The sequence below is a fragment of the Salvia hispanica genome, chromosome 5, assembly GCF_023119035.1.
Source record: "Salvia hispanica cultivar TCC Black 2014 chromosome 5, UniMelb_Shisp_WGS_1.0, whole genome shotgun sequence".
Classification (NCBI taxonomy): Eukaryota; Viridiplantae; Streptophyta; class Magnoliopsida; order Lamiales; family Lamiaceae; genus Salvia; species Salvia hispanica.
The window spans coordinates 13,665,819-13,691,350 of NC_062969.1; the positions used below are offsets into that span (position 1 = coordinate 13,665,819).

Below are 25,532 nucleotides of genomic sequence, written 5' to 3' on the forward strand. Positions count from 1 at the left end.
TAAACACTCAGATGTAAAATTAAATAATCAAAGTCTGTCTTTTAAGATCAACAATGAAGCCTTTATATAGGCAAAGAAAAATCCTAAATTTATGGAAAGAAAATAACTAAAAAGATAATAAGCAAAAATAACTAATATTTTTTCCATCTCCTAATTCTATTAACTAGGAAATAAATAAAACCAAAAATATACTTTTCTTAGCCACCAAGTTTTATATTCTACAACTGCATCATACTCCCCTTCTTGAAAAAGACTCGTCCTCGAGTCTACTTTCTCTCCATCATCACGTTCCACATTTGCCAATAATTCTGGAAATTTCACAAATAGGCGCAACAAATGTTCAGCTCCATATATAATTGACTGACCTATGCAGTTCCGACCACTCATAATTACGGGCAAGGCACAAGCTTGTTGAGTCGACATGGGCTTCTCGTAATTGAGCTTCTTAATAGTACCCAAAATTTTAGTAGCCAATTCTCTGTGGTGCCAGGCTTTGATTGGTGTAGGTATGTCCTTTCCATGTGCCTTCAATTCAAGTTGTTTCCCATGTGCAGCAACCTTTTCATAAGTCATTTTTGAAATTTCCTTCACTTCATTGTAGAAATTCTTACGGAGCGAAGGATAATCAATTTTCGAATGGTCAACCAATGAAAACTTCTCCACTTTGGTTTTCTTCTCCCGTTTCATGAATTCTTCATCATCTTCCTCCTCTGAAGGATCTTTCTCCCTTTCAACTTCTCCATCGACATTACCAAACATGAATCCTAGGAGGCGGTTTCCCCCTTCAACCTCGTTGTATACGCACCGACATCGACAATATATCCTCGTCATACACGGGGGTATCATACACCGACATCAACAATATATCCTCGTCATATACGGGCGTATCATACACCGGCATCTACAATATAAAGTTGTTACAATTCTGCGACGGTTCATCCGCATCATATGATGTGAAGACGTCACTGAATAATGGATCGTCCATCGGACGACTCTCCAGCGCAATAGATCTCATCGGGTTGGATTTCCCCCGACGCTTCTCCAGTCGCGCCAATCGTCATTGTAGGTCTCGAACCTGTTGTTGCAAATCACCGTTCTCGATGTCGCGCTGGAGGTCTCGAACCTGTCGTCTCAAATCACCGTTCTCGATGTCGCGCAGATCACGCTGTCGTGCAGCCTCTTCGTTTGGGAGATCTCCAAGTTCCCCACCACGATTGCCGCCACGAGCATTGCCACGTCTGCCGCCATATCTACGTTCAACCATTGATAATCAACCTGGATCGTGATACCAAATGATGGCAAAAATGAACGTAGAAACGTATGAGATTGATTAACTGATGGATAAAAAGAACTCAACTAAATTGAGAACTTCGGAGTATAAAAACTCAATATCAAATTATTATTCAAAGTCTGTCTTTTAAGATCAACAATGAAGTCTTTATATAGGCAAAGAAAAATCCTAAACTTATGGAAAGAAAATAACTAAAACGATAATAAGCAAAAATAACTAATATTTTTTCCATCTCCTAATTCTATTAACTAGGAAATAAATAAAACCAAAAATATACTTTTCTTAGCCACCAAGTTTTATATTCTACAACTGCATCATAATTTGTCTCATTTCATTTTTATCATTTTTGGTAGTAGACCTCGTATTTCACTAACTCATTTCTACTCACATTTTATTATAAAACTAATATATAAAGGTAGGACCCAAAAAGACTAAAGTCCACTTTTGGTCCCTTACATTTGCCCTAAAATTCTTTTTGGTCCCTTACATTAAGTTTGTGACCTTTTGGTCCCAAACATATTGTTTCGGTTCCAAAAAGTCCTTTTCAGTTAAAATATACGGTCAAAGTGTTTGACCAACTTAATAACTTAATTATAATCTAATTAACCTAATTAACTTAATTAATTTAATATTATATTTTATAAAATAATCTTTTACTTCAAATAAAATTAATCAGATTAAAAGGAAATTTACTTTGCTCATTTTTCCTATTACAAATAATAAAATATACAAACTAATTAGCTTTCCACAAATAGTCACAAAGCTTTCCACAAAATCGTCACAAATTTACTTGATAGTACTATATTGAACTAACATGTGTTCAGCAGCTGTGGAAGATTTGGCGAGGGAGGTCGATATCTCGGCGGAGGAGGACTTCGTAGAGGAGGATGATTTCGCAGAGGAGGAGGCTTTCGCGGCAGAGAACAATTTCGCGGTGGAGGAGAAGGATTTCGCGGCGGAGGAAGAGTTTAGACGCTTCCATCTTTCGCCTTTTCTCTGTCATATGCTATACGGAGGTCTCGTTCGCTGCCACCGCTACAGTTAAACCAGCCCTCCATGTTTTTTTTTTTGGCCATGTTGGAGAAGACGATGGTAGGAATTTTTTGAATTTGGGTGAAATTTCAATTTAATAAGTTAAAATTGGGGAAAGTGGGTGTATGAATGGAGAGGATCCCGTATACTCTATTTCTTTAAAAAATTATCTTTAATTTATAATTATAGTTAAGTAAGTTAATTAGATTATACTAATTAAGTTATTAAGTTGGTCAAACACTTTGACCATTATTTAACTGAAAAGGAATTTTTTGGACCAAAACACTATTTTGGGATCAAAAGATCACAAACTTAATGTAAGGGACCAAAAAGAATTTTAGGACAAATGTAGGGGACCAAAAGTGGACTTTAGTCACCCAAAAATGACTAACTTTTTCCACCCACTTTTCATTACAATTCTAAAAACTCGTGCCCAATCAAAGTGACCCGAATTATCCGGGACGGAGGGAGTATAATTTTAAAAATGTCTAACTAAGTATATATATATATATATATATAGGGATGTGATCAGGTCCATAACTAATTTTTTGTCAAATATCCAAGCAGATCTCATCCATTCAATTTATCAATCTAATGTCCTGTATTTTGCCATGTGGAATTGCTGGAAATTATTAAAAAAATAAAAAAGGGCATATATGGGAGATTACATATTGGACGGTTATTTGCAATCCCTTGAATCTCTCATTCTTTAAACCATGACGTGATTTTATTTTAGTTAACTTCTAGATTAGTTACCTTAATTAATTTATTCACATCATTTTATATATTTCAAATACAGATTGCAAAACATAGGCATTATTTCATTTAATATTTCTTATCGTATTAATGAATTCTACATAATGATATTTTATACTGGTATCTTGTTATTCCATCATTGTTTAACCAAGTATATAATTCCACATGATTAAGTTGTAACGACTTACATTATTGATGAAGTAGGTTTACATTATTTAAGATAACAAACTTTTATACATGATGAAGAACATACTGAAACATAATTTGTTAAATAATGTAATATCTTCCACGAATATTGTCAACATAGAAAATAATATATAGTACTACATTACATTTGCAATACTAAATGGAGTACAAAATTCTGATACACTGTTCATGTTCTCCTAAAATAGAGTACATCATCCCTTTTTCGACGACCTCCGTCCCGTACATCCTCTACATCCATCTCCTTAAAGTAATCATCAAAGTCATTTTTATAATATACTCTTGTCCTCTTCGACCCTGTTTAAAAGTTCATAATAAAAGTGAGATTATAATCGTATGTTGGACAATATACGTCATATATGTGTTAAAATAAAGACATGCTAAAAATGAATAATGTTACATCACCAAATGAATAATGTATCTACATACCAACATGAGACTTGTGTCGTTTACATTATTGCCGTAGAGAGCATACATTACTACATAATGAATATGTTTTAATGTACCAAACTGGGGTAAATAATGTAAACTATAGCACAAATAATGTACACAACAATCCACAATAATGTAGTAGAAACATGGCCACTAATGTATGCTGACTATGAAATAATGTATACAACAACCTTGAATAATGTAACGACAACTAGTACAAAAAATGAACATCAATAATGTACATAACCTTGCACATTTGTTTACATTATTGCTTTTATTATCATATATTACTGTCTAAGCACTGATTTAATGTACTGATTGGGCTTAATAATGTAACGTATAGCACAAACACCTTGCATTCCAGACCTTGTGCGGATGACAACAATGTTAACAAATATGCTATACATTATTCTGGATTGTGTATTGCATAATGTATCAGTCTCTTATGAACAATGAAACAGAGAACATAAAAAAAATATCACCACAATCCTTAATCTGTTACATTATTCAGAGTTCAAGATCACAATCCTTAACAGATAGACAAAGCTTACCATCTTCGGTGTTCGATTTGGTCTTGAATGGTCGCACTCTTTTGACCATGTTCTTCCCTTTTTTCATCGATTAGAACTGAATGAACAAATCATTATGATGGTATTAAAACATCACAATACTACAATTAATCTCAATAATGTAAAACAAAAATCCAATCTTGGTATTAACTCAGTCGAATCAATGGACTACAAAGCTATATATAAAAAAAACTCAATCCCCGCCGCCGTTTCAATTGTAAAGGCTAGGGTCGATTCTACCGCCGCCGCCGTGTCCCACCGTCGTCGTGGTCGTGCAAAGTGGAGAAGGATTTGCCTAGGGTCAGCGATGCTAAATTGAGAGTGAGGGAATGTAGTGACAAAGAAGACTAGGGTTGAATGTGTAGAGATTTTTAGAGAACTAGGTTTTGTAGTCAATTGGGCTGCTTTTGGAGTGAGAAATCGAGAGTGAGGAGAATGTGGGAGGTTGGTTGGAATGAATTGTAGCAAATTTCGGAACTTCCATTTTGAAAACGTGTGATTTAGGTGATGTGCCAAATATACCCCTATAATGTAATTCGGAATTGCCAATAATGTAACACGGAGAAGGATGTATATTATGAATCTCAACCATCCATCAAGTTAATCCTAAGGCTAAAAACACATTTGAACATAACACTTAAGGTCCACTTGGACCATAATGCTCCCCTATATATATATATATACACTATATATATAGGGTCTTGTTAGGTTGAGATTTATCAACCTAATTGAGAATTGAGATGCAATCTCAACCACTCTTCTAGAATATTTGTGAAATGTCAACAGCATGTAGTTTATGTCAACAGAGGGGCATAATTGTAATTTTATTAAAAAAAATTTATTTAATTTTTATTTAATTTAAAATTTTTTTTTTCAACTACACATCAAATGTCAACAACTTTATTCAATAAATACTATTTGTGTAGTTGACATTATATTGTGTAGTTAACATGAATTGTATATGTAGTTGACATGGATTGTACACATAGTTGACATTATATGTGTGTAGTTGACATGAATTGTGTGTGTGGTTGACATGGATTGTACACATAGTTGACATTATATGTGTATAGTTGACATGAATTGTATATGTAGTTGAAAAATTAAAATAAAAAAATTTAAAAATAAAAAATAAAATAAATTTTAAAAAAAATAAAATAAAAATTTAAAAATTAAAAAAAAAATAAAAAAAAATAAATAAAAAATTAAAATTAAAAATTAAAAAAAATATTTATTAAATAAAATTTACTATGATATTACTATTCTGCCCTTTTCATAATTAATTAATCTAAAGATATTTTCCATGTGAAAAAATCTGGACCACTCATTTAATAAAAAAGAGTGGCTGATATTGCATCTCATTTCTCAATTAGCATAAAAAAATCTCAATTGATCACAATCCTATATATATATATATATATATATATATATATATTGTTTTAGCTCCTAATTTTAATATTATTTATCGTTTTATTTGAATTAAAGGATAAAAATCATCTCTTAAAATGTTAATCACGTAACTTCACAGTGAATCTCGTGTGATTTCAAAATGAAACAATCGCCTATAGTAATGAAATGAAGTTTAGATTTGCGAAAATCTTGTATAAATATCAAATAATTTATTCAAATTTATACTCCAATTTGAAGCTAAACCATCTGTAACAAAACAAAAGTAAATACTTATGTCAATTGATATTTGATCATCTTTCAATTTCCATATAAACTTTGTCTTGTTCAGTATTTTATCTTTTCTAAAAAAAAAAAAAAGATGCGATTTCGTACGAATTGATGCTCGACGAAATACGATCAAATTAATCTGAATAAGACAGATTTTATAGGTGAATAAAATTTAAATAACAGAAAGGCGTTACTAATTTTGAGGACATAATACACAGTCCAGTAACTAAAGAGGGTGAGGTGGCCACGTGGCAGCCCACCAGCAGATGGCGGGAATAAGAAACATAAACGTCGCCGTCTCAAGGGAATAAAAGTATAAAACCAAGATATCCTCTTCGGAAAAGAATATTCCAACTATACCCTCCGCATATTCTCTCTCCTCTTCCTCCGTTTATATCCCCTTTCCCCCTTTCCCCTTTCTCCTCCTCTCCATTCCAAACGGCAAAGCAAACCCCATTATTCCGTCTCATATACATAATTACAGAGGGAGGAGTCCGAGGATTTGGAAATTGTTGATTTGCTTTTTTTGAAGATGAAGTTTGGGAAGAGTTTGAGCAACCAGATTGAGGAGACGTTGCCGGAGTGGAGAGACAAGTTTTTGTCGTACAAGGAGCTGAAGAAGCGGCTCAAGCTGTTCGAGCCGAATAAGCCTGCCGGCGAGGGGGAGGAAAGGCCGCAGAAGAAGCGGAGGATGGAGGAGACCCGCCGGGAAGGGGATGCCATGACTGAGGAGGAGGTGGATTTCCTCAAGCTTTTGGAGGATGAGCTCGACAAGTTTAATTCCTTCTTCGTTGAGAAAGAGGAGGAGTATATCATCAGATTGAAGGTAATTTATTCTCCGATTATTCATCTTATTTTTCCGTTTTGCGCCTGCCTTTTCCGTTGCCCTAATTTGTCAATTTTGTTGGAATTTTGTATTTTTGTTCGGCACCAATGATTCATGAATGCAATGCTAACTAAAGCAGTAGATAGGAGTAAGATTTAATTTACTGCTCGAAATTGTAAGATCAATCTCAGCTATTTTCAGTTAAATCCAGAAATCAAACCATGATTAATTTCACATTCCCTAATTAAACAGTCACAATCGCTTAAGCCGTATATATGCCATTCGATTTTGTGTGGCAGTGAGGCTCAGTGCAGCAGTAGTTTTTTAGTACTCCTTGTTTTGGTCACATTAACTGTTTCCAACTTATATTGGAACTAACAATTCTTTAACTCTGGTATTTCTTGCATTGACTATTTGTTGATTGATATCAGCTAGTATTAACTTGATTTGTAATTTGTGGTGTGTACAGGAACTACGCGATAGTGTGGCGAATGCGAAGGATAAGAAAGATGAGATGATTAAGATCCGGACAGAAATTGTGGACTTCCATGGGGAGATGGTTTTGTTGGAGAATTACAGTGCTCTTAACTACACTGGTAAAAACCTTGGACCTTCTCCTTCTATTAACAATGCTCTGTATTTATCCCTGTGCTGATGTGCACGCCCGCCTCTATCTCGTAAATTGTAAATTGTAAATTGTTGTTTGGTTCTGAGCTTTATGTTGCTTTTGTATATTACCAGTATGGAATTTGATGCTCAAACTCGTAGTTTCGATGAGTATTATTGCTGTTGCCTGATGTTTCCAGTTATATGGAACAGGACTGGTTAAGATTTTGAAGAAGTATGACAAAAGAACTGGCGCTCTCCTTCGGTTGCCATTCATACAGAATGTTCTGCAGCAGCCATTCTACACGACTGACCTGCTGTACAAGCTTGTGAAGGAGTGTGAGAATATGCTTGATCAAATGTTCCCTCTCCCAGTGGTTGGGAACGAACCCTCTACGAGCAGTGCACCGGAAGAGGGTGTGATGGAGGAACCTAAGGAGCTTGCACAGATAAAATACATGAAGAGCCTGTATATGAAGAGTACATTGGCTGCGTTGCGCGTTTTGAAAGAGATTCGCAGCGGGAGCTCTACGGTTAGCGCATTTTCATTACCGCCTCTCCAGATTAGTGGATTGGAGGATCCTTGGAACAAAATCCCTCTTCTGGAACAAGTTGCCAAGTAGAGCTGTGATGCTCCTGTGGAGTAGAAATAGGCTGCTTATGCCTATTATTTTGTTTTCTTGTTTTGTTCACTTAACTCGTGCATTTGATTTTGCATGTAATGTATACTGACAGAAATGTAAAATACTCTAAATACTATATCGAGGTTATAGTAGCCTGTTCTGGATATGGTTGGCCTATAAAATTGGGTTTATTTGAATCTCAATCTATAACTAGTGTAAGATACGAAAAATTACTCTGTTTTTGAACAACACAGGGAAATAACATTGGAATGTGAAAAATTGGCAAAACTACACCACTGATCCACTACTAATTTTCCAGTTATGTTGGAAAAGGTTAATTCCTCAATATGCCTTTTGCTTTTGTAGATATTTCAGCATATCTCCCCTTTTGTTTTGATTAAACAATCACGCCTATTTCGAAGAATTTAATGGGGAGAAGTAAATTGTCCATTGATTACACATGTTTTCCCTTTAAGCTGGCAGAATGTAACTTGTACATGGTGGAGATTATTTTGTTTGACAATATAGTTGGAATTGGAATAATTGGCTTGATTTTTCTCTCTTTTTAAAACTTAAGGTTTTCTTAATTCTTTAACTTATATTGGTTATTATTTGTTTTTCTAGTTAACTAGAACAAGTAGAGGGAAAGTTGTTGGCCAATATTAATTGGCTTTAATATTCTTTCATTCTGTCAATTATAGTTTTTTCTTTCTAATTTATTTTCTTTTAAATTTTATTTTTCTTTATGTTTAAGATTTTTTTCTGGGCCTATATAAATGCCTCATTATTGGACTAAAAAAATATACATTTGAATATTACTAATATTTTGAGTTTTATCTCTCTAGAATTATCTCATAAAGTTTTAATTCAATGACAATTTTATCCGACTTATCAAATAAATTTTCACACTCATTTGTGACGTCATTCACTCCATATCACAACTTATAATATGGTCCTCCATCCCGCTTGTAGCGTCATTCATCTACCTATTTCAAGTCATCCACCTCGTTCTTGTAGAATTCCTCGTCGTTCATCAAACAAGCGCCGATGATCATATCATTTGGTAACATTAGTTACATTTCGAACAAGTGTTTTTATCAATGTTTTTCCTTTCATTATAATTTTTGAGTTCTATTAACTTTTTTTTTTGCAATTCTTTTGGATGTTTATATCATGTTTAGTGTGTTTCTAGAAGAACTGGCTTTAACAGAATAAGCTAACAGTCTAAAACTAATACCCAAATCTTGACTGATCGAAATGTCCGGATATAAAAATAGAGCAAAGTGAACACTATATGATATTGTATTCTTGGATCTATATCAACAAGATCCGTCCAAATATGCCATAACCAACTAAGAGAAGAGATAAATTACTAATCAAGAAACTAGTGTACAAAATTATCAACTCAGACCCAATAGAAACTCAGCTAGCGTCTACCCAGACAAATCCTTTACAACTAATCTATATTTTAATTAATTCTATCATAATTTTATTTATGGCTATCCTAACTATTTCTTTCTATTTATATTTTTCCTAATTCCTTGTTCTTCCAATTCATTTTTCTCAAACATAATTATAACAAAATTAAATTTAAGCATAGTAATTGTTTATAAATATTACTACCTCCGTTCCCCAAAATTTAACACACTTTGACTCGGCACGGGTTTTAAGAAATTTAATGGAAAGTGAATTGAAAAAACTGGTGGAACGTGAGTCATATTTTTAAAGTATTAGTTTTATAATAAAATGTGAGTAGGAATGAGTTAGTGGAATATGAGGTCTACTATAAAAAATGATAAAAGGTGAAGTGTGTCAAATTTTCAGATACGGATCGAAATAGTAAACTATGTCAAAATTTTGGGGACGGAGGTAATAATCTAGTATTTTATGTAATTCTAAAATCACGCAATAATTATAATATATATTCGTCATGGATGAAAGTTGAAGATCTTTTAAATAATCTAATAAGCTGTAACGCCCTAAACACTTTCTTTAGATTGGATTTACTTTATCAATTGTAGAAAATTTGCAAATCACGAATTTTAAAATTCTTTAATAAGGCTTTCAGTAGTTGTTTTAACCCCGAAAAATAATAATTGGTGATCCAAGAGGGTTAAAGTATAGGGAGTGTTATATTGTTAACTTAGACCATCTCCAACAGTATTGCAAAACTAAAAATGCAGTAGAAAAATACCTCTAATAGTACTGCAAAACCAATCCCATTATAGGTTTTTGAAGAAAAAAATACCTATCTTTAGGTTTGCACTAAAAGTATACCAAAAACACTTTTCATAGTTTGAGTTATTGCATTCAAGTCCAAATCAGTTCATATTTATCAAAATAGAAAAAGAGAGGGAAGAGAAATTGAAATACAGAGATTGAAAAACTTACAGATGCAGCGGCGTGGGGAAGAAGACTAGTGGTGAAATAATAATCTAATCTAATTTTTTTTAATAATTGATTAGTTATTAAATAGTGGGCTGGCCCATATTAATATTATGGAGTAGTATTATTCAATGTAATTGAAAAAAGAATCTATTATTTTGCTAATAAAGAGCCGTTATTTTATTTCAATACAGAATCAAATTTTATTAAATTGATTGATAACTTATGGCACGTATAAATGGTATATATAAATCTACGGAATGATTTATTTTATTAGTTAATTAAATACTATATGTATATTAACATTATTCAAACTAAATATGCTATAAAATATAACAAAATATAGTTAAACATTAGTAATTAACAATATGTAATATGGAAATTCCAAAATAGAGAAATCTAAGCCAAATACATAAAATTAAAAATAGAAGACTAATAATTAAAATTACAAAAACTAATAAAAAATTAATCTAATAATAAAACTTATATTATACTTATTTAATTTAATTTAAGATATTGACAAAGTGTCATGGGTTTAGTGTGTAATTTAGATAAAATATATAGGTATGATTGAAAGGTATACAAAGTTAGTGGGAGAGAAATATTCTTTTGAGTTTGAGTTTAGTTTAAATGGTTGGAGCAAAATCAATATTTAGTGTGACATTTACACTAAAATGAGTTTGAGATTAGTGTAATGGTTGGAAATGCTCTTATAATTTAATTGATAATAGCCATTAGATATTCAAATTACGATCAATGGAAAACGTCAATAAGACCATAGGATAAATTCCAAAAAATATCAATAGGGGTATTAATGTCGATTAACTACATGTTTAGTTATAACTAACTTTTAAAAGAAATCTCAAAACTTTAAATTCAAATAACATATATCAAATTAAATATAATTTCATAAGGATTCCAACGATATCATACATGCATATGTTCCGACGTCAAAATTTGTAATTTTTTTCGAAATTGTTTAATTTTTTCGTACAAGCAAATGTCAACATACTATATAAAATATGTCAATATAATACATGTAGAATGTCAATATAAACAATTGGTTAACATTCTTAAAGCATTGTGTTGACATTCTCAAAACATTGTGTTGATATTTTCGGAACACTATATTGACATTTTCATCCAAAACCCTAATTTAGAGTTTTTTTTTTAATCTTTTTCGATTTAATTAATAAAAATGAAAATTACACGTGCCAAATTGTAGACCACACGTTTTTTAAAATCCTATGGCCTTAAATTAGTTGTAGTTAGCAATTAAATGATGAGTTAGCAATTGATCACTCCCCTAAAGTATCATGTACTCCCTCAAATGTCCCCGAATACTTGACACGGTTTGCCATTTCGGTCATTCTCCGAATACTTGACACAGTTTACTTTTTCCATTTTTGGTAGTGGACCCCATATTCCACTAACTCATTCCTACTCACATTTATTATAAAACTAATACTTTAAAAGTAGGATCCACATCCCACCAACTTTTACACACTTTCCATTACATTTTTTAAAACTCGTGCCGGATCAAACCGTGTCAAGTATTCGGGGACGGAGGGAGTATTAGTTAGAAATATAATATAAGTAGCACATTAAGAAAGTTAGCACACTAAGACAAACCCCATAGAAATCTATAACTTATATATGTAATATGTGGCTAGAGAAATGTTTCTTAATGTTTAAAATCTTGTTATAATTAATGTATGAATACCTTACAAGGGTATTGAAACTCACACCCTCACATCTTATCTTTTAAAATTGGGGGTGCCGGGGGTGTTACATAATCATTCAATCATTAAATCGGAATTATTTGCTCAGTAAAAAGTGTTTTATACTCATATAATAAAGCCTTCCTCTTCAAAATGTAAGCACATACTTAATCCTGCTATATTTTTTAAGGCTAATTCATGGTTCCTGCCAAACATTTTCTAAATTTTTTGATAATAAATTGTTCCCTCTATGTATGATGTAAGCTGGTCTATTTTTTAATCTTTACGTGAACGGACCTGTTATTGTGGGTTAATTTGTTCTCTCCTCTAAAGTTTAACTATGTATGTACTTCCAAATTCAAATGTTCTTATATCTGAATTTTCATAACAAATTAGAATTAAAAGTTCATTGAGATGATAACACAATTATATTTAGGAGTATGTTCAAAAGTTCAAAAGCCTTCCTTTTCTTTATTCAGTTATTACTAGTTTCGGGTGAAAAATGGTTGATGTGCACAAAAAGGTATACTAACTTTTATCAAGACACGTTTAACACATAAATTAATTTCTGGTGAAAAAGTTACAAATTGTCTAAGTTCTTAACTGTTATTGTGGAAGAAAATACATATATTAGCTAACTACTACACAATAAGAAAAACTAAGCATATTTATTATATTGATCTTCAAAAATAAGTGGGAAACTCTTTGATAAGTAGTATTCTCTCCGTCCCAAGGTATTAAATCAATTTTCTTTTTTTAGATGTTCCAACATATTAGACTCATTTCATTTTTTAGAAAAAAACATCTATCTTATTTTATTCTCCACCTACTTTTCTCTCTCTTCTCTCCCCTACTTTTTCCCTCTCTCATACTTTACTCTCTCCACTTTAACTATTTAAATATCAATTCCTTAAATCATGTGCCCAAAAAAAGTGAGTCTAATACTCCGGGACGGAGGGAGTACAAATGTTTAAAAGCTGATAAGATAAAAATATTTTAAAAAGTAGACAATATTTCTGTGCTTTTTTTGGCACCATACCACTAGAAAATTTGCTTGAGAAAATAATTTAGTGCATAACATTGGCTTCTCACACATACAAAGATAAAGAAAAAAAGCATGTCACCATCTTCAGACTCTCCATACTTATAAATTGAAGATTGAATAAAGATAACAATAAAAAAAAAAAAAAAAGATTTAACGACATCCTAGAACATGATACGACGTCGCACGTGGCCCACTCTACCAAACCTCCAATAGCAGTAGTGTGACGTGTTCTCACCTCTTCTCTATAAAATATAGACAAACCTATCCATTTGGGATTGTCCAAGGCGTTAATGTTCCGTTATGTTTGTACACACACTCAATCACGAAATCGTGAAAAACATTTACAATAATATTTCCCTCTTATTTTAAGTATATAGAGTATCATTTACAACAAAACTCAATCTCAATTTTTCACTAAATTGTAATTCTACTCTATATAGTATCATCTAAATTATATAAATTCACTCAACAATAATTTACAAAAAGTACATAAAATTATTATTTATAATAATCAATAATTAAAAATAAAATTAAAACTAAATTCAATCAATGAGTTACAGAATAAATTAACTTAATTTACCTCATTAAATGAAGAATAAAAAATGAGGCAATTAGTCATCTAGCCCAAACCATTTTTATTATACACTTCTCCGTTCATAAAAAAAATAGATATAATTGAATATAACACAAATTTTAATATACAATTAGTAAAATAAAAAGAGAATGAAAAGATATGGGAAAAATACTAATATTAGAAAGAAGACCTAAGATAATAAAACTAGTACTACGGTATATTTTTTTAGAAATAGGTAATAGTGACGATACTCGGTTTGTAAGATTGTATCCCAGATTAAATTAGTAGTGTGTTTAGTTCATGAGATTTAGTTTCTCAACTCATTCCTAAATGGATAATAATGAGATCATTAATATTAGCTAACCCCCTATGACTAAAATAATCTAACAACTCAATCCTAGATGCTATCTTAGTATTATTTTATCTTGGCAACCGAACACTACCTCAGGAAATAAAATTAGACCATTTAACCCATGCTATTAGTAGTATTTAATTAATTGGTTAATACTAGCAAAAAATACACCAATTAATGAATTTGCCCTAAAAAGAGACGCCGCTTGTAAAATTTCTGTATCCATATATACGATACCTCTTTCTTCTCTTCACAGACGACACTTATTATTCTCCATTCTCTTCCAGCTTATTGCTTGCACTCAACTGCAATTCTCATTAAACAATCCGTCTCCATCAACACTTTACTGCTTCCTCGGATAACAGTTTCAGCAATTTTTTGTCTAAAAGATGGCTTCTATAACACCCATCTCCCGCGCTCAACCCCTCTATAAGAAACCTCAATTGGGAGTTTCGAAAAAGCCCCAAGTTCAGTTTTTGTCGATGCCCACATCGAGTTTTTCGGCCAAGAAGTCGAGGATGGTGGTGATTGCAGCCACCACGGCGGCGGAGAAGGGAAAGAAGAGGTATCCCGGCGAGGCTAAGGGGTTTGTGGAGGAGATGAGATTTGTGGCTATGAAGCTGCACACCAAGGATCAGGCCAAGGAGGGGGAGAAGGAGCCGCAGGGGCAGCCTGTTGCTAGATGGGAGCCTACCGTGGAAGGTTACTTGCGATTCTTGGTTGATAGCAAATTGGTTTATGATACTCTTGAGAGGATTGTGGACAAAGCTGCTTTCCCTGAATGTGAGTGTGTTTGATTTTGTTTTGATCATGATTTTTGCCCTTAATTTTTTTGTTTGCTGATGATGCCTATTCTGATATCTGTGAATTGAGATTTTCTGATGGAAATTTGATTTGCTCACTGCCCTTTTTGACTTGAGACTTCTTCTGATGAAATGGAGTGTGGTTTGTTATTCTGAAAAACCTTGATTGCTGTGTTTCCTTTTGAATTGCATACATGAATTTTATATAAGAAGATTGTCTTGAGGACATAGCAATTGGTGAGAGGATCATTGTGGATGAATTTACTTTAAACTATTGCTGTGAACTTATGTTCACATCTTCTGAATGTTGTTGGCTTTCCTCTTGTTTTTTTCCCTTTTGCCACTTTTTATCAGCTCTTATCAAACATAGTGCCAATTTGTGCATAGGCACTTTGACTCATTAGACGTAACTAGTCGATTCCCATCAATATTTGCCTTCATGGAATCCGTACGAATGTCTCCATTCTTGAGTACGTGATTGACAAAACATAGCTAAATTTTCATTTTACCCCTTGTCAGACAGTCCAATTTTCAATACGAATGTATATTTTGATCAATGCCGTGTTGTCAAATGTTTGGCTCTGTTTGTGGCTTAGGATAATAAATCTATTTCATGCTATTGAGTTGAAAGTTGCTTTTGTGTTCTCAGATGCAGAATTTAAAAACACGGGACTTGAGAGATCGGAAGGACTTGCTAAGGATCTTGAATGGTTTAAGGAGCAAGGTCATGCCATCCCGGAACCATCATCTCCTGGCATTAACTATGCTCAGTATGTCGAGGAATTATCTGAAAAAGATCCTCCAGCTTTCCTTTGCCATTTCTACAATACATACTTTGCTCACTCAGCCGGTGGCAGGATGATAGGAAAGAAGGTAAGCCGTATTTCAATTCTTTTGATATTATACTATCAGATTTCTTTGTTGCACACTGATGTTACCATGACATAGCTGCCGCGCACTAATTTCAATATATATTCTTTTGCGAGTTCATAACCACCATGGAATATTGATGAGATTATTATATCATTGCCAAAATCTTTGAAATGAAGCTCTACAATTGCCCCAATATGATAATTATAATTTGTTTTAATATATACGATAGAGATTCTATAATCAGATTCTTGGCTCTCATCTCATGTCTAAGTCATACTTATGAAAGTTCAGATTCTTTAGTATTCTTTGATCCCAAGCAGGATAAAGTACTGTTTATTCCTTTAGTTCTATTTCAGTACATTCTAAGGAACTGTAAAAAGGCAATTTACATAAGTAAACCACGGTGTATGCAAGTTCATCTCAATCAACTTGAAGAAAAGGATCTCGAAAAAGTAATTTACACACAGTGCAAATCTCAGTTACTCCCTCTAAGCTAGTTTGTTGTGATCAGGTAGCTGAGAAGATCCTAAATGGCAAGGAATTGGAGTTCTACAAATGGGAAGGGGAGCTGTCCCAACTGCTGCAGAATGTTCGCGACAAGCTAAACAGAGTTGCTGAAGTATGAGTTTGACGCCCTTTCTAAAATTTTATGCAGAATTTCATTAGTTAGATCTAACGTTTATGCTTGTTTGATACTTGGCAGAACTGGAGTAGGGAGGAGAAGGATCATTGCCTCGAAGAAACTGAAAAATCGTTCAAGTTTTCCGGGGAAATTCTTCGTCTGGTGCTGTCCTGACTTTTATTGCCAAACTTGGTATTTCTATGTTTAATTCTAAGATGAAATCTCGTTCATCACTTGTGTTATATTATCATCATGCTCTGTTTAACTTAAATTGCAAAATAAATTTATTGGGTGAAATCTGGAAATAATGGCATTTGGGAGACGTTCAATTTAGACACCATTTTGTTTTACTTGAAAATTTTAACACACAAAAGCACATATTTACATAATCAAACACCCTTAACAATGGGCGAAATTCTTCTTTGTGGACGTATGGAAATTGGGACGCTTATTTATTAAATTCTGCAAAAGTGAGGAGAGCAAGAGACATGACAACCGGTGTTTCAATTCCTAAGAGGAAAAAATTCGCCTGCAAATTGATTGTTGAGGAAACAATTTGCCAGCAAATCCACCTAATAAGGTTTTATGAGACTCATAAATTTAGATTTTTTTCTAAAAAAGCTTTTTAATTTGGGAAGCTAATTTCCATATATCGCCCAAAACAAGAATTTCGCCATGGAGAATGATTAATGTGGGAGCTAATTTTCAAAATTTTGAGTTTTGAAAATTTGCAGTTTGTACTATTTTTACTATTTAATTTGATCTTAAAATAATGGCTATTGTTCAATAGCTTACAAAAAATACCCCCGTTATTTTTACAAAAAATGTTTGGTACATGGGTGGTTAAACCAAGCTTATTCCCGGTTAAGTATATAGTACTCCTACTAGTACTACTTTACACGTTTAATTCTATAAAATGTTGTAAAGTACATAAAGTACACTGATCAACTGATTCTAGTCGTGATAAAAGAAGATATTCTCTTGTACCATCTCTAACCATTTATACAAAACTCAAATTTAAATTTTTAAGTAAGCATCATATCAAAAAGTAATTTTACTTCAACCATTTACATAAAATTCAAAATTTACATCATTTTTGAGTTTGTCTCACAAAATTTTTGCCGTAACACCATATTTGGTGTTGTTTCACAAAAAAATACCAAAAATGAGTTTGAGTTTAATGAATGGTTGGAGAAGATTTCTACACAAAAACTCATTTTTTGCTAATTCTTTGCATAGATAGATCTACTCAAGTGGCTAAACATAAATGTATTGTGTATATATTTCTATATACTTTTGTGGATAAGAGTCTCATTTTTTCATTTCGGTCCGTCCGTGAATAGATGTTTCGATTCATTTTTTTTACTATAAATGGTATTAGGATCTCACATTCCACTAACTCATTTCATTCACATTTTATTTTAAAAACTAATATACACAAGGTGAGACTCATATACCATGAACTTTTTTTCTATTCACATTTTATTTACAAAACTAATATACACAAGGTGGGACGCATATACCATTAACTTTTTTTCAGTCACTTTTCTTAACAATTTTTAAACCTTGTGCTTGAAGAAAATGAGACTCATATTCATAGCGGAGGGAGTATTTGACATGGTCTAATTCGTACTCCTTCCGTTCCATAGTTGTAGAGTCATTTCATTTTTTGCACTCGTTTTATAAAAATTATTATAAATGGTTAAAGTGGAGAATGATTAATATAAGAGAGAGACTATTATACATAAGACTCTTCTCTGCATTATTCTCTCTCAATTTTAACTATTTGTTATCATTTTTGGAAAATGAAATGACTCCACTAATGTGAAAAAAAGGAAATATTAGCTTTGTATTTCATGATTACTAGAAAATTTATACTAATATTTAAGTCATTTATTGTATCATATGGAGTACATATTTGTTGTACTTAATACTATGAATCAGATATCGATATACTGGAATATATTACTCCTTTCGTCCCACGAGAAATATACACTCTTTCCTTTTTAGTCCGTTCCATAAGAATATACACATTCTAATTTTAGAAACTCTTCTTTCTAATAAAAAGGCAAAGAGTAATAATTATAGTACTATATGTCTTTTATAAACACTCATTTTTCGACTAAAAGAGTATATGAGAATGTATTATACCTTGTTCAATAGGAGTATATAATTACCTTTTCTCCATACAAAGATATACTCATATAATAGGTATACATTTTTCAATTCACCATTTTCATAATTCACTATTTTTTACAAACTCTCTATATTATTCTCTTTTTTACTTTATAACTACTCCACTTTAACTATTTATTATCATTTTTATAAAACGAGTGCAAAAAAGTAAATGCGACTCCTAATATTTGGGACGGAGGTTGTATATATTTTTAAGAGATAGACCTTCTCAAATTAAACATTTGCGGTGGGATCCTCTGCTGTGCATTTCAGCACAGCAGCCCCTGCTGCTCCATACAAACTATTAAAATAATATATTTTTACTTAACGTATTTTATTTAGTTTCCTTATTTATTTTATTTTTTTGTGTGGAGCAGGCTGCTGTGGAGAATCCTCATTCTTAAACATTTACACTTAAAAGATGCTCGTCGAGTTTGATTTGATGTAGGATCGAGTCTGGTATCTGTGATCATTCTTCTAGGATTTTAATTAAGTTTGTCTGTAATAAAGTACAACTACTACTGTAAATAAGTCGTCGTGTATTATTTTGAGGATTTTAGAGATAAAGTTTAGTTCAATTGTTTTGTTGTGGCCTTTTTGATGGATGACCACTTAATCATAAGAGGAGTATAGTGTCTTTTAATTAATTTATTTTTGATTACCTAATTTTATTTTCTTTATTATTATCGAGTCAAGGGTGCAATATGTTTTATACTATGTTGGATATTAGTGAATTACTGGTATACCCGCTTATCAGTTTGTCTTAAAACCAGTTTTAAAAAATTACCATTATTTGAAGAAAAATATTCTGCCCCGTTTTTAGAACTTGACGACGATTAATTAGTTAGTGAGAAAATATTCAGTGTTTCTCCTCTCCGAACACTAAGTTAGGGGATGAATTCAAGATTTCAAGTAGGATCATATAGGAAATTATTATCAATTTTTATAAAAAAAATTTAATTATGGCTTAATAATAAAGTTAAACCCATGCAATGAGTTCCATGGATGTCATTTGATACTGAAGAGTACCTCGAAAGATGAACCTGTGTAATAAATAGCATGATTCGATTTATATACTCCACAATTAATGCATTGGTAAATCCAACTTTCAATTAACTCAGTTCTAATTTTGGGCTTCGGGAAGAGTAAGATAAAGTCATCGAAAGAATAACAAATCTACAATATTAATCTTTGGTAACTCTCACTTTTATTTTATTTTACTTTTTCCCATTCTGATCCTTTCATCCAAAAAAATAATTTTAATGAAAAATTGTTAAAATATATGAAAAAAGAAAAAATAAATAAAATAAATAAAATAATAAAGAAAAAAAGAAAAAGTAAGTAAAATATGAAAGATAGGAAAAAAGTAAGTAAAGAATGCCAAAAAAAACTTTCTATTTTTTGAAATCTGACTATTTTTTTCGGACATCCCAAAATGATAAAATAAGACTATTTTTCGCGGACGGATGAAGTATTAATTAATCTTTTTTCATATAGAAAAATACTCATTTGCCATTTAGGTTGTAAACTTGTAATCCATCAGTGTAATTGACTTTATTAGTGTGTTTGGTTCATGAGATTTAATCCTACAATTCAATCCTAGATAAATAATCATGAAATATTTAATCATAGTTAACCCCCTACGACTAAAATAATCTCACGACTCAATTCTAGATATATTTTATTATTATTTATAGACTCTGCTTTTTGCTGGCCTTATTTCTTCCTTGGCTGCTGCTGGCACTTGGCTCCAGGTATATCATATACTAGTACTATCACTCATTAACTGCTACCAACTCTTCTTCAATTTGCCTACTTAGGTTGCATCATACTATGGTTGGCCTGTCTCTACCACGCATTGTATAGTTGGATCAATGGTCGGATTCGGGCTAGTCTACGGAGGCGCTGGAGCTGTTTTCTGGAGTTCCCTCGCTCGAGTCACTTTGTCCTGGGTCGTGTCGCCTTTGGTGGGAGCATTCGCCTCTTTCCTCGTCTATAAATGCATCCGCAGGGTATGTATGTACATATGATCCTAAGAGCACGGAAATAGGCCCGAACCCACTTTTACTCCTTATCCTTAGCTAAGAGCACAACACTCACATCCGTGCTTTTAGCTAAGGACAAGCTCAAGGGTCCCACCATTCTATTATTCAATTTAACTAAAAACATTTCCACAATATTAAAATGCATTAAAAATACCCGAAATACTATTACAAATTACAAAATAATTAAAAATTACATAATTCAAATCCTAAAAATTAAAAATTACACAATTAAAATCCTAAAAATTAAAAATTACACAATTAAAATCCATAAAATTAAAAAGACGCACTACTCGTTGCCGAATTTCGCCCAAATGTGATTGATTAGATCTTTTTGTAGCTCAGTGTGGGCTCTTGTATCGCGCATTGTGCGTCTTCTTTCGATCCTCTCGTTCACCGTCGTATGCACACCTCGGCGTGGGGAGACCTCGCGGTTAAGCTTCCGGCTTCATCCTCGTCGTAAAAGTTAGCCGCCCTCGGTCCTTCGTCGGCTATAATCATGTTGTGCAAGATAATACACGTGTACATGATGTCGGCGATATTCATAACGTATCAAAGCCGAGAAGGGGACTTCACAATGTTGAATCGGCCTTGAAGGACACCAAAAGCTCTTTCGACGTCTTTCCGAGCAAACTCTTGACATTGCGCAAAAAGAATCCGTCTTTGCTCTTGTGGATTGCTGAACGACTTCACAAAAGTCGACCACCTTGGGTAGATACCATCGGCGAGATAGTAACCCATGTGGTATGCATTTTCGTTGACGGTGAAGTCGATCACATGTGCTACACCATTCAAAACATCATCGAAGAGTGGTGAAGAATATAGCACGTTCAAGTCGTTGTTGGATCCGGAAACACCGAAATATGCATGCCAAATCCATAGGCGGTAGTCGGCGACCGCTTCAAGGATAAACGTTGGGCCGCCGCCTTTGTGGCCGCTTAAGTATTGCCCCCTCCAAGCAGTCGGACAATTCTTCCACTTCCAATGCATACAGTCAATGCTGCCTAGCATACCGGGAAAACCGTGGACTGTTTCGTGAAGACGAAGCAACCGTTGACAATCGTCGGTGGTGGGTGCCCGAAGGAATTCCTCGCCGAAAGCAGAATGAAGGCCGTGGCAAAAACTCTTGAGGCATAGGATTCCAGTTGACTCACCGACATGCAAATACTCGTCGAAGAGGTCAGCCGTTGCCCAGTAGCAAGTTGTCGGATGGCACAAGTACACTTTTGCAACACCGTGAGACTTTGCCGACCGGTTGCGTCTGCACCTTCTTGAAAGTATTCAACGCGGGTGGACAATGTGTTGACAATACGCATAAATAACCGTTTTGACATGCGAAAACGGCGCCGAAAGTAATCTTCTGGATACCGCGGTTGGTCGGAAAAATAGTCGGCAACGAGCCTTTCTTGGGCTCCCTCTCGATCACGAGGGATGTAGCGACGTTTTGCTCTAGTTGGTTGAGGAGGAGGGGCGGGGGTATTGGCGGCGACATAGGCTTCATAGGCGGCACGATATTGTTCATAATAATCTTGTTCTTCGCGCTCCGCTTCCGCAATGAGATTGGTGAAATCCATTTTTGAATTTTTTAGAGAGAGTTTGGGTGAGTGAGGAAGATGTAGATAATTTAGTATGAAAAAGTATGAATGAGAGATAATTTGATGTGAAAAGTGGATGATAAATGTGTGTATTTATAGATGATTTTGGGATTAAAAAAAAATCACAAAAATCCAAAAAAAACGTCCATAAACGGCTCTATTTTTTGGGAATCCAAAAATATATTTTTTTAATTTTTTGGTATTATTTCGAATTATTTATGATTTTTTTTAAAAAAGAAAAATCGAATTTGCCAACGGCTAAGCCGTTGGCCAATCAGGACGTGCCACGTAGGACTGCTCAGCGGCACGGACGTGCTCTCAGCTAAGAGCAGCGCCGTGCCAGCGGCACGGACGGACGCCGCCTGCTCAGCGGCATGGACGGACGGACGGAAAATAAACAACCGCTGCGAAAGCTCTAAGGCTCGTAACATTTGTTACTAAAAATCACAAGTTAAGCAAATAAATATCTTAATCATTTTGAATGATCAATCCTGCTTACAGTCTGATTGTCAACTTCAAAATAAATTGAATGTTGAAAAACAAAGAAATAGAAATGAAAAAGTTTATTAGACACGGATGAAGTATCGCAAAATAGGATAGCAAATTCACGCGGATCTGTTTGACCTAGATGACCGAATTGAGATCGGCCAAAATGAATAAACACCCGTTTACATTTTTTTTCATAGAATTTCCTCCTCAGATCTCAGATGAGTTAGAGCATCCGCATCGCTGACTCGATGTGGGCTCGGTCTCGTCTCGACGAGACGAGCCAGCATCGAGACAGCGTTGCGAAGCTCGTCTCGTCTCGACGAGATGAGACATCTCGTGGCGCGACGCATCTCGGCGAGGCCGGCCTCGAGCTGGCGAGATGACGCGCGCGCCCACGTGGCGCGCGCTGGAGCATGGCGTGACGCCCACTCGCCGGCCCGCGAGTGGGCGTCGGAATTATGACGTAATAATTTTGATTTTTTTTTATAAATTCGAAAAATTCGAATTTAATTATAAAAAAAAAAAAAATTCAAACGGTCAAATGACCGTTGGGAACATACGGTCGAATTTTTAATTTTTTTTTTCTTTTATTATTCTATAAATATACTCCATACTCCATTCACCATTTTACACACAAACACTACTCTCATTCCTCTTCCATTTTACGCACAAACACTACTCTCATTCCTCTTCCATTTTACGCACAACCACTACTCTCAAATTGTTGAAAAAATGTCCGACGATGGAAACTCCGACGGCGGCGCTCCGGCGGGTTCGACTTGAACTCGTTCGACGATTGGGCGAGCATGTACAACTGTTTGGGTACTCCCGGTTCATCGCCGGGCACCCAAGGCTCGACCACCCCGCCGACGTACCAAACACCACATTTTGATGTGGATGCATACTATCGTCCCTCCCCCCCAGAGGTACGGGCAATCGCCGGGATTATCCCAAATTTCGGAGATTTTTTTGGCGCCTGAACGCAGTTTGCCCGACTGGCCAATTGGTGGAGGCTCCGCCTCCGTCTCCGCCTCCGACAGGATCAGCCTCAGGCTCGGCGTCAATGCCGAGGAGGAAGAGGAAGAAGAGGTTGTGGGAGATGACACCCGTCATCCATACAGCCAAGACGAAACGTTGACTCTGTACGACGCTTGGATCAGCGTCTCGTACGATCCTGTCGTCGGGAATCAACAAATCCACAAGTGTTTTTGGCTAAAAGTCACCGAAGTTTACAACGCACGAAGGCCGAAGAAGATCGTTGCCCGCAACGTGAAGAAGCTCTGCAGTCATTGGGACCGATGCGACAAAGATGTCAAAAAATTTTGCGCGATATACAGGGGAGAAGAGGCGAATTATCAGAGCGGAGCCAGTGGAGCCGACATTCTGAGAGCGGTGTTGCGGGTCTTCAAAGACGACGTCGGCAAAGATTTCAAGCTTGTCGATGTTTGGTCGCAAGTCCACCACCTTGAAAGGTGGGCTGGCGATGTCGAGTCGGGCTCGAAACGCACGAAGCACACGGCGCGTGCCCACTACTCGTCTAGTGATGGCGGCGAAGGCAACACCTCACGTGAGGGCACGCCAACCGATGATGCAGGGGGGTCTTCTTCCGGTACACGACATCGGCCACAAGGGAACAAGGCGGCGAAGGCGGCTAGAGCGATGGGGAGAGGGAGGGGCCGCGGCGAATCAAGCCAGGCGGGCGAGGGCTCGGGCTCCGGTACGGGCATGGGCTCGCACACCCTAATGTCCATGTACCTGGTTGCCACGATGGCGGACCTTTAAAAAATGACTCCTGGCCAAGTTTCAGCCCATATGGCCGGAATTGAGTATATGAGAGCTCAACTTGGTATAGGTGCACCGTCGACTTCGGGGGATGATGATTTGCCGGCGGAGTAGTTTTTATAGTTTAATTTAGAGTATTTTAATTATGTATTTTCTTTTTATTTTTTAGGATTCTAAATTATGTATATTTTTTTTATTTTTTAGGCTTTTAAATTGTACTCCCTCCGTCCCAAGGAAGATGACCCCTTTCTTGGGCGGCACGGGATTTTATGCAGTTAGTGTGGTAAGAGGAGAGAGTAAAGTAGAGAGAGAGAATAAAATAGAGATAAAGGTGTTTCCATTTTAAGTAATGGGTCATCTTGATTGGGACAAACCAAAAAGGAAAGTGAGTTATCTTCAATGGGACAGGGGAGTAATATTTATTTTATTTTAATGAAGTGTGTTTTTATTAATTGAATTTGTTGGAATTAAAAATAAAAAATAAAATTAAATGAATAGTTAAGAGATGGTTAAGAGATGGTTAAGAGATGGAGGGATGCAGGTGCTGTCTCTTAGTTAAGAGATGAGCTGAAAAGTACAGTGGGGCCCATAAATAGTGAAGAGATGAGACGGTTAAGAAATGGATACGAGACAGCGTTGCGGATGCTCTTATTAACTCTACCAAATATGTACTTAAATTTAAAAGTTATATATTCCCCCCCCTACCATAACATGAGTTCTATATAGTTTAGGCACGAATTTTAAGAAATATAAAAAAAAGTTTGATTATATAAGTTAGTGGAACGTGAGTCTATCTTGTATATATTAATTTTATAATAAAATATCAATGATATAAATCGATGGAATGTGGGATTTATTTATTTTTTTTTTATAGAAAAAGGATCTACACGTAGTACTCCAGGAGTAGTACTTTACTATATAAGTTCATGCTTTGCTCATTCTTAACTACTACTACTACTATTCTTGGTTGGCTATGGCTTCCATGATCTCCCTATTCAACAAACCCCCTCAACCGATGATAAATACCTCGAGCTTTGTTATCCGCCAAGAAATGGAAG

General features: G+C 34.7%; 3 protein-coding genes across 3 annotated transcripts; 2 read left to right on the top strand and 1 right to left on the bottom strand.

Annotated features, from left to right (window-relative positions):
- Positions 1–266: 266 nt before the first annotated feature.
- On the bottom strand, positions 267–1,264 carry LOC125189468 (DEAD-box ATP-dependent RNA helicase 45-like). The gene is made up of 3 exons (XM_048086742.1): positions 1,093–1,264; positions 394–782; positions 267–308 (listed from the first exon to the last, which is right to left on the bottom strand). The coding sequence occupies exons 1-3, from the start codon at positions 1,262–1,264 to the stop codon at positions 267–269; spliced, it is 603 nt and encodes a 200-aa protein (XP_047942699.1).
- A 5,038-nt stretch (positions 1,265–6,302) lies between these two features.
- On the top strand, positions 6,303–8,180 carry LOC125191256 (SPX domain-containing protein 1-like). The gene is made up of 3 exons (XM_048088770.1): positions 6,303–6,787; positions 7,257–7,383; positions 7,607–8,180. Exons 1-3 carry the CDS (start codon positions 6,494–6,496, stop codon positions 8,014–8,016), a joined length of 831 nt encoding a protein of 276 aa, XP_047944727.1. The 5' UTR covers positions 6,303–6,493; the 3' UTR covers positions 8,017–8,180.
- Positions 8,181–14,335: 6,155 nt separating this feature from the next.
- Positions 14,336–16,621, top strand: LOC125186458 (heme oxygenase 1, chloroplastic-like). Its single transcript, XM_048082824.1, has 4 exons — positions 14,336–14,876; positions 15,546–15,769; positions 16,281–16,388; positions 16,473–16,621. Exons 1-4 carry the CDS (start codon positions 14,483–14,485, stop codon positions 16,563–16,565), a joined length of 819 nt encoding a protein of 272 aa, XP_047938781.1. The 5' UTR covers positions 14,336–14,482; the 3' UTR covers positions 16,566–16,621.
- Positions 16,622–25,532: the final 8,911 nt, after the last annotated feature.

What these genes read in the sequence shown, in the direction of transcription:
- LOC125189468 (XM_048086742.1), bottom strand. Translation starts at nt 1,264, where the DNA reads ATGGTTGAACGTAGATATGGCGGCAGACGTGGCAATGCTCGTGGCGGC. An exon ending in CCAGCGCGACATCGAGAACG is followed by an intron (nt 783 to 1,092) that starts GTGATTTGCAAC and finishes ACGAGGTTGAAG; the next exon opens with GGGGAAACCGCCTCCTAGGA. An exon ending in AACAAGCTTGTGCCTTGCCC is followed by an intron (nt 309 to 393) that starts GTAATTATGAGT and finishes TGAAATTTCCAG; the next exon opens with AATTATTGGCAAATGTGGAA.
- LOC125191256 (XM_048088770.1), top strand. Translation starts at nt 6,494, where the DNA reads ATGAAGTTTGGGAAGAGTTTGAGCAACCAGATTGAGGAGACGTTGCCG. An exon ending in AGTATATCATCAGATTGAAG is followed by an intron (nt 6,788 to 7,256) that starts GTAATTTATTCT and finishes TGGTGTGTACAG; the next exon opens with GAACTACGCGATAGTGTGGC. An exon ending in CAGTGCTCTTAACTACACTG is followed by an intron (nt 7,384 to 7,606) that starts GTAAAAACCTTG and finishes TATATGGAACAG; the next exon opens with GACTGGTTAAGATTTTGAAG.
- LOC125186458 (XM_048082824.1), top strand. Translation starts at nt 14,483, where the DNA reads ATGGCTTCTATAACACCCATCTCCCGCGCTCAACCCCTCTATAAGAAA. An exon ending in CAAAGCTGCTTTCCCTGAAT is followed by an intron (nt 14,877 to 15,545) that starts GTGAGTGTGTTT and finishes TTGTGTTCTCAG; the next exon opens with ATGCAGAATTTAAAAACACG. An exon ending in GCAGGATGATAGGAAAGAAG is followed by an intron (nt 15,770 to 16,280) that starts GTAAGCCGTATT and finishes TGTTGTGATCAG; the next exon opens with GTAGCTGAGAAGATCCTAAA.